This window comes from Hakea prostrata, chromosome 3, assembly GCF_041222555.1.
Source record: "Hakea prostrata isolate BN-2017 chromosome 3, UWA_Hpros_2, whole genome shotgun sequence".
NCBI lineage: Eukaryota > Viridiplantae > Streptophyta > Magnoliopsida > Proteales > Proteaceae > Hakea > Hakea prostrata.
Genome location: NC_142602.1, coordinates 17,304,304 through 17,318,736, shown reverse-complemented (window position 1 = coordinate 17,318,736; position 14,433 = coordinate 17,304,304). Strand labels below are relative to the sequence as shown.

The 14,433-nt window shown below is 37.1% G+C and overlaps 1 protein-coding gene across 11 annotated transcripts; it reads right to left on the bottom strand.

Annotated features, from left to right (window-relative positions):
- Positions 1-2,304: 2,304 nt before the first annotated feature.
- LOC149021280 (uncharacterized) lies at positions 2,305-11,939 on the bottom strand. Of its 11 annotated transcripts, none has more exons than XR_016172313.1 (8): positions 11,654-11,939; positions 9,820-9,934; positions 7,846-7,961; positions 7,557-7,719; positions 6,820-7,469; positions 5,472-6,666; positions 4,250-4,355; positions 2,305-2,910 (listed from the first exon to the last, which is right to left on the bottom strand). XR_016172313.1 is itself a non-coding variant. In XM_089149539.1 (5 exons), exons 2-4 carry the CDS (start codon positions 9,879-9,881, stop codon positions 7,583-7,585), a joined length of 315 nt encoding a protein of 104 aa, XP_089005665.1. In that variant the 5' UTR covers positions 9,882-9,934; positions 11,654-11,939; the 3' UTR covers positions 6,686-7,469; positions 7,557-7,582. The 11 variants fall into 11 exon arrangements, 1 of the variants encoding a protein (XP_089005665.1); XR_016172312.1 differs by lacking the exon at positions 2,305-2,910 and adding an exon at positions 11,333-11,393 and having other exon boundaries at positions 2,928-4,355; XR_016172314.1 differs by lacking the exon at positions 2,305-2,910 and having other exon boundaries at positions 2,928-4,355; positions 5,472-5,603; positions 6,609-6,666.
- Positions 11,940-14,433: the final 2,494 nt, after the last annotated feature.

Below are 14,433 nucleotides of genomic sequence, written 5' to 3'. Positions count from 1 at the left end.
TCTTCTTCTTCCTTGTCTCTCTCTTGGACTGATCAGATAAGATGAATCATCAGAGAATACTTCATAAGAAACATTCCATAATGATGGTGAATCCATAAAGCGAGGGACTGGCTCAGTGATTGTTGGGAAGCTGAAATCATCAGAAACCATGGTTTGCTGGATCATGTGCTCTGCTTGCTTTATCTAAGAAGCTAACTGGAGAAGAGAAGAGCGGTTTTGGTTATATGAGTTAGGAAACTGAAGTTGATCAGCTCAACTGCTAAACTTAAAAAGTTGAACTTTTCTTCTTCTTCTTCTAGTAAACTACTACTAAATTTTTTGCTGATTATGGGTCCCAATCTTGTTGTGATTTTAAACATTTCAAGGCTTCTGATCAAGAGATCCTAGAGAGAAGAGAGAGAAAGAGTCCTTTTCTCCTTTGTTTAAGTGCCTTTTTTTCTGATGATTTATGAAAGATACGTATAACACCCACACAAATTCAAAGCTGTACTAAGAAAAAGTAGCCGTTGGCCCGATCCACCATAATAAATTAGTAGGTGATGATTGATAGCCACTCCTTAATGAGGATTTTAATTGTCTCCATCCCCTTGATCACAAATAAATATGAGATATCATCTTTCAAGCTGTATCTCATCTATACAGTCAAACTATATACGTGAAGCAATCAGGACCGTTTGATATGTCATGATCGTCATTGATCAAACGGTCATCTATTTTGTGGGTCCTATCCATTGATTTTGCTCAAGAGTTGTGTGGTCACTCTGCAATTAGGAATGTGGGATTCAAAGTATTCTGAATCAAAGGTCAATGGCAATGTGGGTTTAAGTGTCAATTTGTAACCAAAATCCTAGTCAAACTAACCGAGCTCAGTCAAACCAGAATGAATTGGATCGCTTTGATTTCGATCAACCGGTTGAAATTTATGGGGATTTGGTGTAGAATTTAAACCGACCCATAACCAAATTAATTAATGTTTTAGGCACTTTTGTTTTTTTTTGAACGAGTGCTTTTAAGGTTTTAGACTCAAAATTAGTGTGAAAAGATAAAGAAATAAGGCCAAACAGAGGTTGAAAAAATAGAGAAATCTGTCCCTCAAAAAAAATTTCAGAAACAAAAACATTCACCTACTCTCCAAAAGACGCACAAAATATAATTTTATAGTACCAAGAAACCTTAAAACAAAAAAAACAAAAATTTATAAAAATACTATTAAAAGTAGTAAAATGTCCAAAACGCCCTCCCAACGATTCTGAAACACCAAAAAAAAATATCAATCACTGCAATGCAATGTGTGTCCTTCTCACGAGCTTATTTAGGATCAATGTGATGAATTTCAGCCCATTCCGAGTCCAAAACCCCGAGATAAGCCATATGCATCGAACATATTTCAAATTGGTGAACAACTCTATCTGTGCACTACAGCCCCGGCATCTTCTTTCCAACAACATTGGTCAAACATTCGGAGGATTAGAACTCTTCCTAAGATTCAAAGCTTCTTTTGAAAGGTGGCTCATGGAGCCATTCTCACGAGTAAACAACTCTTTGTTAGACATGGTTCACCTACCCCCTTGTGCTTAGTTTGTTTATCTAATGATGAATCAATTATACATACTTTATTCTTGAACATGCTTCTCTTTGCTAGAAAATCTCTCCATTGAGGATCAATTTAATAGATTTTATAGGAAATTTTATGTTGGATTGAATGGGTTCATTGAGGATAGAATTTAGTACTCTACTAATCTAGAGTTACTCAATTCAGAGTTCATTATGCTGACTACAAGAGGAAAGATACAAATGACTTCTTATTCAAGGGCATTTCTCCCTCAATTCATAGATCTCTAGGCTATTTATATAGTTGCTGAGATTGAATTCGGTTACTCCTCCCCCAAGGTATTATCAAAGGAGCAGCCTCAACACCCTTTCCTTTTTCAACCTTCTATTTTTGGTAGTGACTTTGCTTCTTTATAGATGGAGCACAGGGATTAACAACACTAAATGGAGCATGAAGATGCATACTTTGGGACCCTAAAGGCAACTTTGTAGAAGCATGTTCAAGCGTAAGCCGTGGTGTTTCAATAGTAATGACATAGATGGAGGCAATTCAAAATGCAGTCATTTTTGCAATCTCAATCAATTTTTTTATCTCAACTGCAGGACTGCAAGTGTTGTGCATTAATTACACAGCACCCAAGCCAGACTCTAGAATTAGAGACTCAATTGATCAATTCCACAAGTAAAGTGTTTACGGTAAAGAACCAATCTAACCATACAAATGCCATAAAAGTACAGGAATGGGATCCACATTAGCTGTGCTAGACACCATTGTGATCGTCTAATTTATTAACAACATTCAACACACTCATAGTACAAACCCTTAAAAGCTCATTTGATGTATATATTTAGGGCTGGTTAGTTTGATACCTTTACCTTACCATTCTTTCTTTGAAGGAATGGGGGATTTCAAATTAGGGTCAGCCTCTGGATACTTTTTCGTCATCAACAATAATCGGGACACACTGATGATGAGATAGTTTTTCTGGCCCAAATTAAGGAAAAATATTATTTCCATGCATCAAAATATTGCCTGCTGAAGCTAGTGCAATTGAGGCTAAATTTAATCTCAACGACATTAAAATTGAATCTGACTGTCAAGAAGTTATTCATCAGGTTAATAATCCTTCAGCTGTAAAAATATTTCTCTGCTTGCCATGCTTCATGGCATTATTCAGTTGCAGTCTTCCTTCAAAGATGGTAGGTTCCATTATATTCCAAGATCAGCTAGCTGCTAATGCCTTGTCCAGGTTAACCCTTTTGGTTGAGCTGTGCATGCCGAATATGCAATCCAAAATCAATCCTGACTCCATCTTTGTAAAACTGTGAATCAGCTTCTCATCTGGTTCTCAAGTATTTCTTCCACACAAACACAGAAAGAGTGCCTTTAAATATTGCACCAGCAGTCACTAAAAGATAAATGTAGATTTCAAGAAAAAAAATGTCTTTCTTCCTCTCTAAATATGTTGGGAGGTTCCAGCTGGGTCTTAGTGGACATCTTTATTTTCATAATGTACATATTTAACAAGGGCATGACACTAAAACCCATAAAACATATTTAAGAGCATCAACCGTATTGTTATATGGTGCATAAAATCAAGTAAAATTAATAAGAAATTAAGGAGTTGGGAAAAATTTTAGCCCTACCCACCTCTAAAGTGGATGAGTTTATAATTGAGCTTTCTACACGTACACATGTATCATTTATGGGATAAGATAATTGAATTCGTTTTGAAAAGATAGATTGAGCAGCACAGCAACTGGCCTTAAGTAGCAGACAATAGCCCTGGTCCAGCACTCAAAGAATTCTTGAAGACTTACACTCAAAGAGGCTGGGACTGGCATCCAAACAACAAACACCCACCAGTACTTCAACATGCAATGAATTTCAAGAGCCAAAGTTCCCATTGGTGACAAAATATGAATCTTTCTAGGATGGCTAAGATGCAATTCCAACCCCCCCCCTCTCTCTTTCTTCCCCTTACTTTAATGTTAGGGTGGTTGGTGTTTCTTCCTCAATGTGACAGCAGTGACAGCAAAGAGAGGAAAGGAAAGAACACTAGTACTGAAGCTAGAGAATTTACAGACGACAAAAAAGTGTTAGGTTTATCCTAAACAATATATGTACTTGGATTAATTACTGGGGTTAATAATTGATGGGGTTTCAACCCATTGAGTCGATGCACTGCCATTAGTTTGAGATGGGCCAAACCGGTCCATTGTAGAAATGGACTAGAGTTTGGGATTGCTATTATAAATACTATGATGGGGTCCTTCCAATCTCTCAAGTTTTTTGTTTTCTTCTCCCTCTACAAGGAAGGGTAAGTAGGAAAGACGAGGAGATTGGAGAAAGTTTCATCAATTGCAGAAGGCTTCAATATTCTCAATGTTTGGATTAATTTTCCTTAATATACGTCTGGTGTAAGGTATGTCTAATGCTCTCTAAATATTATATCGTATTCTAGCTTCTTGTATGGTTTCATTAGGGTTGTAAGGAAAACCATAGATGTTCTAACAAAAAACAGCAGTTATAATTTGTGTTCGCATTTCTGAGATGATTTTCACCTCTTATCCACACCAGATTATAAATCACAAGTTGCTAAGAGAAGATGTGTTCGTTGTAAAAGAAAACATGGGTTAAAAGGCATTTAAGCTCTACTTGAGCATAACTAGCTAGGCAAAAAGGAAGAATAAATACCATCAGCCATGTCCTTGGCTTTGTGAAGTAGAATTGTCCCAGATAAAATAGTCACAAACCAACACATTTCAGTGACAACATGAGTAGCATTTAGCCAATCCCAACCCTGAATAGGCGGAAGGGCCAGTCAATTTTTTTGTCATATCCAAAGTTAAATTCAATAATAATTTCAAAACAAGGTCATCAAAACATCAAATTGAATGGAATCAATGGATGAGTTCAACATATAAAACCAAGAATCCATGATGGAAATTATCCAATAAGTAGCATCCAAATCATATATATATATATCCTTTGTTGGACTTGTTGGTAACTCATAATATGTCTCCAACCATTAATAGGAATATAGCTATTAAGCATGCTGATGACATACTCATGTGGAGTTCATGCATAAACGAAGGCCTGTAACACCAGGAAAAGATGGCCTGCTGCTTTGCATTTGGTTTAGTTTGTTTGGTTAAACTGAACCTATGGTTATTATGATCATTCGCTTTTTGAATGTCAACTGGATCATATGGGCCATTTGGTATGCATTTTTCCTCTGTGATGGATTAATTCTTTAACATTAAGAAATTGAGGCCTTTACAGGGATAAGTGGTTAGTTTCTATGTTGAAGCAAGTCTGGAAGCCCACTACTTTGTCGTCTCTTGAACTTGCTTTTACATGAAGAGTTACTGTCTCTACCAAAAAAATTGGTTTTAGTGGCGATTTTATAAAACCGTCACTAATTGTATGAATTATGCCGGCGAAAAATACCCGCCCTAATTGAATTTGGATAAGGTAAGAATTAAGTTCATTTAATGGCGGTAGATTAATAACCGCCATTAAATATGCATAATTAGTGGCGGTAAGTAGTAAACCGCCACTAATTATGAATATTCAGTGGCAGTAGGGATAAGAACCGCCGCTAAATATATATATTTAGTGGCGGCCCAAATAGTGGCTGTTTTCACTTTACCGCCACCAAATATGTTAATATTTTTTTTATAAATTTCCCCTGTTTTGACATTTATTCCTGTATGAAAATACATATACATAAATAGAAAGAAAATTTAAGAAAGCTAAAAAAATTTGAAGGACAAAATTTAAGAAAAATAATACCAAATACATATTAATCAAGTCATCTTGTATACAAATATACAAAATTGAAGAACCAAATCAAAAAAGTCAAATGAAGAATTTAATAATCAAGGCATCAATATTCAATACATCAAATTCCTACCTCAAAATAGTTGTCAAATCAAGCAAGTTCCAAATCCTCCAATGGAACCCTCTTCCACTAGCATCTCTGAAATCAACTCATGCAAGATCAAATAAATACACTTTCAATCCTGATGTGTCCTCGTGAGAAGTACTCAAATGCACAAAAGAGACAATTAGAAAACAACTAGTTTGGAAAGTTGGGGAGGTATATGTAAATAATCAAAGTTGATAGGTGAAAGTAAAATTACACCTTGATTCAAGTTAATCATGAGAGAGACAATTAGGAAGTTCAGAATTAAGCAAGAAAGAAAAATATTAGAAGCTTAGGGATAAAGAGACATTCCAGATATCCTATGTTCATCCTGGCACAATGATATTAGAAGCTTTCAAAGCTAACTTCCTCAAGAAGCTTTCAGAGTTCCAATTTCCTCAAGACAGCAAACAAAACCTTGTTATCCTTATTTGGGCCACAGTTGACTTTACGGTCTCTTATATGTTGATGAGTTATTAATATAAAAACTCTAGTAGAAAATTTAAAAGAAAAATCAAAACCAACAATGTCAAGTCTATTGAGATCCATCTTCTGTTAACCAAATGCAAAATACCAATGGAGCATCGTCCAACTTTGATAGCTATTTGGATTAGAAAGTAACGGATGGCAGCAACAGCATGACCTTTTTGCTCTAGTCATGTACGCTCAGTTGAGAATTCAGTTTAGTCGGATTGGTGTTGTCCAGTCATCACCTTGATGATGGGAAGCCTAGAGGGTCCTCAATCAACAAACTCTTCATTACGTTTGAATAACACTATGTTCAAGTTTAGATTCGATTGTAAGCAATCCAAATTTCTATTTCAAAACCTCCAAATCCCTAAAACTACCCTCCCTTTTTTGAAATGTTAGTTCACCAAAACCTTACAGCAGCCCAAATTCACCAGTAGAATCCATTCAAATCTCAACTCAGCACCTCCACATCATATCCTACACTAAGTCTGCCTCTAACCCATCCAACCATCAAAAACATTGAGTGTCATAATCCATCCTAATTATAATTCTAAAACTTTTCAATTACTTTATGTCTAAATATCAAAACCCCTACATATTTGTATCTGGGAAAGATGAGATAAAGATATAAACCATGGTAAAAGATAAAATTACCTTTCCTTGCGCTTCTTCAGAAATTGGGACAAGGATGCTTTGCAAGCTTGTGGCACAGCTGCAGAACCAAAATTTTGATTCAATCAATTTGTTAGGATAAGTAGAAAATGCAAACCAAAGTACAAAATTTGCAAGTTGCAACTAAAGTACAAAATTTGCCCAAGAAAGCTATATTGAACCTACATTATTTTGTTGTTGCTAGACCCACTACCTGATTGAGCACTAGAATAGGAAGTAATAGAGATTGGGCTTGGAAGGCCAGAGCAAGGTGTAGTTGGAGTAGACTGAATGGCAGAAACACTGGCTTTTTACTCCAGGAGTGAAGGACAATTATGTAGAGCCACTAGGAACATTGGAAGCTCAGTTCAACTCTTCCAATCTATATACAGTTGCAGAACAAGAAAATTCAAAAGACGGATCATGTAATGTTCAGAATATTACCCAGGATAGAATAACCAAAATTCTATCAAGAAGTGAGAAAGGAAAACAGGTGCATCAGAACCATGTTAAGGATAAACCAGTGATTCATAAACATACAGTCACTACGCAGCACTTCAGAAAAAAGAAAGAAAGAAAACTTAAATGCAACCACAATAGAACATACAGATATACCATACCATGTTTGGTAAGTTGGAGTCTGCATTCTAGACGAGTTGAGTGGAACTCAGCCAACATGATCACCCCCAATGCAATAGTTAAGAACTGACACCAGTCTCTTTTGGACATAGATACATAATAGGAAACATATAAACAAATAAAAAGTCATACACCATTTGTGCACATATGAAAATGATGACCATTGCTAGAGCCATAATTGAGCCACCAAAAGCCTTTTCTGAATGAAGATAGAATTGGCTGAGACTGAAACACCAAAGCAAAAAAAAAAATTTCCATCAAAGGCTGGAAAAACAAATATTCATTAATGGAAGAGATAAAGGAAGAAATTACCCATAATGGTTTGCAATTCATTTTCTTCACAGTGAAGCTTCAACCATGACTCCACCATGTTCTTGTTCATTGTTTGATGCATTCTCCGGAGTGTTTATGTAAGGACTGCCTCTAAACTTATCCTCATGATGGGTCTCAAGGAACGTGATGGCTGCTTTAGTCCCTGTGTAACTAACAATTCACTTTTCAGTTGAGTACTTAAATTGGCAATCCATTGGTAGGTTCATCACACCTTTGGTCATGACTTCAGATGAAAGTATATTAGCTATAGGCGGTCTGGGTATCTTACCATCATGGACAGGCTTTGTGGATGGCTCTGGAGGCTGATAGAAGAGAAGATGTGCCACAGTACAGTCAATTGGATTTGTCTCTGTTTCTGCATCCAGCCTACTCATAGAGATAGATCTGCAATTGCGGAAGTCACAAGATAAAACAAAACAAAAGACAGTTAATCAAGGAAGCATGCAAGTGTTTGCAAGTGATAGAATATTGATATGCAACATTGTTATCCTGGTTGCAGTAAACATCATTGCAGAACAGTTTTCTTAAGACCCCTGCTGGTCTCACCTTAAGTCTCACTCCACACTCACACCACCACCAAAATCACAGAAAAATCAATACCGCAGAGAACAACACAGAGAATATGGATAAATTAGTAGGGATATTTCAGTAAATCTCAGAACAAGATTAGAAACCAAACACCAAGCACATTAAACCATCCAATCAATAACAACCAAACTCATATAGCAGCAATAACATCCAAAACACTAAACCTTACCTGAGAGCTCCTCTCTCTCCAGCAAGCTGAGCTTTCCCAAGACTAGATCATTTCACACATCCCTCTCTCTCTCTCCATCCCCCTCTAAATAACCCAAAACATTCCTCTCTACTACATTTCCTTCCAAAAATCAGGCCAAAAGCCCAAAGCCCTGATTAGCTACTTCCAACTAGCAATTACCAGAGAACTGTTCTCATGCAGGTGGCCCCAATATTAATCCAACCCTATCACAGCCTACAAAGAACCCTCCCCACCTCTACGGCACTCCACCCACCCTTCCCCATACCCAGCAGCATCCCTCCCCCATCTCTTTCTCTCTCTTTCACCCCCTCCCCTTCCCCATTTGGATCTTGCCACAGTAGTAGAATAGAAAAGAAAGAAAGGTAAGATTCCAAGATCCAACCAAGAAAAGGCAAGATCCCAAGAATCACTTCTACACCTGTTAATGTGGTTCTTCCTGATTGCATTGATCTTGACGCCTTAAAGATACAAGATTAGCAAAATGTGGGAAAATGGCAAAACATGAGAAAATAGCGGTTTAAAGAAAAATTCTCAATCTACAAGTGCCATTTAGTACTTTTTCTGATTTCTGAAGATCAGATTGTGGGTCAAATTAGCAGACATGGAGATCTTCTACTCCATAACCATATATTTAAACTTCTAAAAACTGATAATTAGGTCTTTGAACAGTATGTTCCTTTATGCTCTACCCACACAAAGCGGGGGGCCGGCCAGCCGCGCGACCAGAGGAAGAAGAGCGGGGGCCAACCGGAGAGGGGGGGGGCGCCGCGCGGCCCGGGGGGCGCCGGCCCCAGTGGGCAGGTTTTGTTGTTGTTGTTGTTGTTAAACCGTACCAAATGGGAGAAAAGGGGATATTCTATCCAACCTATCACAACTTCACCTTCTCTTCACTCTTCCTTACCAAGGCTGAAAAGGGTAAACCCAAAAAGAAAAAAAGAACTCTTAGAGAGAGAAAGAATCAGAGAATTTCTTTTCTTTTCTTTTTATCACTTTTCCCCTCTCTCCACCTCACTTCTACTCACCTCTAGTTAACCCAAAGTGGGAAGGAATCATCCATTCATCTCTGTTGCTTTCCATCTCATGTTAACATATCAACACTCTGCCCCTCTGTTCTTCTTTTTCTTACAATTCCCAAATCTGAATTTAATTTTTATTGGGTTGTTTATTCATGCATTTCGGAAAAGTTTTAGAAATTCAAATTCAGATTTGGAACTGTAAGAAAAAGAACAGAGGGCAGAGTGTTGATCTGTTTTTAGAAATAAAAATGCATATTTTTTAAAGAGATAAAATATGTTTATTGGGTTGTTAGTTGTTTAACAATTTTTATTTCTAGTTTAGCTCATATGATGCATTTAACAAAGAGAAGCAACACTCTTTAATTAACAACCGGATAAGGTTTAGAATATTCCAACTTTCAAATTAACAAAACTTTAATTAAATATCATGTCACTAATAGACACTTACCTCCCTAATCCCTCCTTCTCCTCCAGCTTTGAGTGCTTGAATGAACAAAAGAACCAACTCATGCCGTGTTCATCACCTACTAAATGACATACCACACACCCCAAATCTTTGGTATCTGCTCACATGTCACCATGTGAATTATTATAATTAGAACCCAAAATTAAATTAACAAACCTTAATAACGAACAAGATGGAACACCTTAATTAACAATCTGGTTCTGTAATTATCTATACATACTCAACAGCATATGGAATACCTTTTCATGCACTATACATGGTTTTGTTTCAATTATAAAGTTGTGAAAGTGTTTCAATTTCCCTCAAGTTCTAGAATGAGAACACTGAGAAAACCAGTAATTGTTTACCAAGGTTATTGGAAACACTTCACAACTTCAGGTTGTCATAGACCTGCTTAGGGATTTCAAAACACCCATATAGTAAGTAGGGATGGCAGTCAAAACAGATTTTGTAAGGGCTTGCCGGCCAGCAGAGGAAAAGGCAATGAAACATTAAGGTTAGTACCTAAATACTTACTTGAGGATGACATTTCAAGTATACTGAAAATATTGCAAAGAGTATTCCTCATATGAGTTGGCACATTAGACCTAAAGCAATGCCACTCTTTTCATAATTAATACTCTGGCTTGACAAATCAAAAAGGAAAAAAGATCTAAAGCAGCCTTGGTTGTACCTAAATAATTCTCCATTACCCGGTAAAAACACCACCTTAGGAAATTACCGCATTTCATTTCTTTCCACCCATAATTGGTTCACTTATCTATTATTTTCTAATTATGGTGATTTGTTTCCTCGTATCTTTAGACAAGAGTTCAAAGATCATCCAAGACTCAAAAGAGACTGGTTGAATCAGATGTTAGGAGCAGAATGCAACCCCTGGAGGATTTGCTGACAAAGACAATAGATCACCTACACACTCTCTTTGAGACTTGTGTTTGTAGCAAAGCTATTAATTTCTGGAGATAACTAGTACGTCTGACTCTGAGAGGACATAATTATTGTTCCAATATAACATTCTCTTCCGGTCAAGGTGGTGCTAACTGTGAAGAGATCAAGCCTAATGGAAGCTGTTTTTCCTGATACTGTTGTTGCCCATGCATCTTATGCTTTCAATATCTACTGGCAGAAGAACAATAGAAATGGAGGAACTTGCAGTTTTGGAGGGATTGACATGATCATTAATACAGACCAATTATGCTTATCAAAACTTGTCTTTGATTGCTTTTCTGTAAGAAAATTGAAAATTTTCCAACCGAAAAGAATATAAAAATTTCTGGGTTTGGTGTTTTCATCTTCTTACGTTTTTGTTCCCATTTTCAGGTTTTCTGCAATATCGGCTCATCCTCAGCTGAGATGAGATCGTATGACGAAAAGATCAGCAAGAGTTTTTTGCGGCAATTTATTGGGAGTAGGTTGCTTTTCCTTTTCTTCTTTATTCCTCGTGATCTTGTTTAGGATTTCCGATCAAAACGCTTGAAATATTATTGCTACCCACCGTTAAGAGATTGATGCTTGCCACAAAAGAGAAGCTGTTCATGTTTGTCGGTTCATTCTCCCTTTAAAGAATCCGGTGACAGAAGAAGAAAATCACAAGAAAAATAAGTAATTCGGGGAAAAGAAGTTCAGATCTTCGAATATTCAGAGATAAACAAAGAATCAATAAACCGACATAAGAGAAAGAGAAAAAGAAAACGATCGATATATGATGCGAAAAGGCAGAGAGCGGAGACGACGACCAAGAAACCCTAAATCGCAGAGAGCGAATCGAGAAAAAAATTCGAAGAGAGTAGAAAACAGAGAAAAAGAGATAAGATACCTCCATTCGGTGCGAGTCGCCGGTTTGTCCACGGAAGAACGTATGGTCACCGTAAGCTTGCGAGTGCCGATCCAAAATTTCGAGTGGATTTCTCACCTTGAAAGTCCTATCGATCTCTTTCTAAGCTGTCGTGTGAAATAAAAAACAAACTGAGTTGAGAAGTTAAAATGAAAATCGAACTGAAAATGGTGAAAAATTGGCGCGGGATTGGGCGGGATGATTGAGGGAAAAGCTGGCGGTAAAAGGAGAGGAAAAAATCTAGGATTATTTGCAGCGGTTCAGATAAAACTGCTGCTATCTAGGGTTATTTGCAGGCGGTAATGTATAAACGCTACTAAATAATATTTGATATTTAGCGGCGTTAAAAATAAAACCGTCACTAATATTTTAATAATTACTTATAAAACCGCCACTAAATCCCTGGGCCTTTCGCTCGTCCTCTTCCTCCTAGGGGCGGTTTTCTATTTTTGGTAAACCGCCACTAATTGGAGGCGGTCACTAATTCTACTTTTTTCTTGTAGTTTTGCAGTTCCCTATCTTCTTCTTTTCTCTTCCAAGGTCAGATTCTGATCTTCAGCCTTGTGCAGATTATTTTCTTTGATTTACTTGTGCAAGTATTATCAAATCTGTCCATTAACTCTTGCCCAAGTTCTCTCCTAAAGTTTGGTTAGATTTTTATGCTGAAATGGTCCATTGAAGTGGTCAAGACTATTCCAAGCTACCTTCTGTTTTTAAAAAAAAAAAAAAATTTAAATTAAAAAATGTTAAATATTTTACATGCATAATCTGAACCTTCTCAGTTATCATATGGAACGTTTAGTAGATACAGAAATTGACAAATATTGATGTACTTCAAAGCAGCCATTGTTACGTACCTTAAACATGATCACATTGGCCACAATAGTTAATGATGCAAACATCACATAATAGATGGGTGTTATGCCATAATTCTCAAGCTAACAAACTGGGGTGGATCGTACAATTCAGTATGAGTGGTTTATGTGAATTGCTAAATACATTTTAGAAAGTGACATTTCAAGGATATTAGCTTTACGATAAATATCACATGTGCATTGGCACGTGACAAAATGGACGTCCAAAATATGACATCTGAGATGTTAGTTCTTTGGAGAATGATGGAAGACAATTAGAGCTTGGCTCAAGATGCGTCAGAATATTAAATTTGACATTTAATACTCTACTCCACTACCGTGAATACTTAACGTCAATTGCCAAGATATTTATTCCTATTAATTACACGTCAAATCAAGGGATTACGTGGGAAGATATTTTTTATAATATATGAGACCAGGTGTGTTGCACATTTAGCTTCTTCAAGAAGATTTGGGTTTTGGCTTCTCCAGCAAACTACGCATTAAAGTAAATCTTGACTTTTCATTGGACATATGTTAATCTGAGGGAGCAAAAGAATATTCTCTATGAGGACATCATGGATCCTAAGTATAAAGGTAAAAAATGAAGGAAAGAAGATAGATCAGGTGAGAAAAAAATGCATTTACTCTATTATAATAACTCTTAGCATTGAATGCTCTTTGAATTCTAACTTCTAACTATGAGGAATTGTGTGATCCGAAATTTAACTAGATCGTCTGAGGTGGCTTCCCATCCACAAAGGTGGCTCACTCTTACTGTTCATTTCATGTGCAAACATCTAGTTAAGGTCAGCTCAAGTGATTTTTGAACCAACTCTAGGCCAATGCAGATTCAGAAGCAACAATGGGTGACACAACAATAGTGTTGTAAGTATCGAGTTCTGCAACATACAAAATGGGGATTTGTTTTAACCACAAATAATATTATAACTTAAAAGACTTCATGCAGGTTGACATTTTTAAGGAAATAAGACTTCAGGTTGAATCTAATCCACATACTTCAGGAAACACCACCTGTTGTAATATTAGTCCCACACGCGATGGGGAATAGTGGAGAGGAAGAGGCTATAAAAGAATGCCTCTTCCTTCTTCTTAATCATCCCAAATATCTCTCTCTTGGATATTTCTTTATTTATAGGGAGTTTCTCTCTGCCCATATATTATTGTATCTTTCTTTTCTCTTAGTTGTTATTATTGTGTTCTTCTTTTATCTTATTTGCTGATTGTTCTATTCGGTGGGTTCTTCATAACCCGACGGTGGATCGAGCGAGGTTCGAAGATGCCGGGTTGCGGCATAGTCCGAGCTTCCACATCGAAAGGAAAATTCCTTGGGGGGTTTGTTTGTTTCGTTTAGGGTGTGAGTATCTACTTATAGTATGCTCTGTGATTGCCACTTAGGTGGATCCTTCACATCGAAAAATAAGTAAGATATTGTTTTATCCACGGAGGCGCGAAGTCGCAATTTCACGTGGTTTCTTTTCGGGTATCCTAGAAAGGTGTATTGGGTGATTAAGTGCATGTCTAGGAAAATTTTGTCTAAGGAGTCGGTTTTAAGCGGACCGCTTGTGTCCCTCCGGCTTTCCTGGAAATTTTCCGGTGCATTTTGGTTCAACCATATACCGGTGGAGATAACCGAGAAGACAAGTTTCACGTGAAATAGTGGGAGTTATTGCAGCCAACAACGCGTGATAGAAACAATGGCAGAAAAATTGACATCGGCAAGTTTGACGGCACGAAATTCTCATTATGGAAAATGAAGATGAATGCATTATTGATAAAGATAAGCGCCGGAAGCCACGGTGTCGGCCGGCGGAGTTCACGGACAACGAAAAGTGGAACGGAATAGATGCGATTGCTCTTTCGATTTGCATCTAGCATTATCGGATG

What these genes read in the sequence shown, in the direction of transcription:
- LOC149021280 (XM_089149539.1), bottom strand. Translation starts at nt 9,881, where the DNA reads ATGAGTTGGTTCTTTTGTTCATTCAAGCACTCAAAGCTGGAGGAGAAG. An exon ending in GAGAAGGAGGGATTAGGGAG is followed by an intron (nt 7,962 to 9,819) that starts GTAAGTGTCTAT and finishes CCGCAATTGCAG; the next exon opens with ATCTATCTCTATGAGTAGGC. An exon ending in CACAAAGCCTGTCCATGATG is followed by an intron (nt 7,720 to 7,845) that starts GTAAGATACCCA and finishes TTAGTTACACAG; the next exon opens with GGACTAAAGCAGCCATCACG.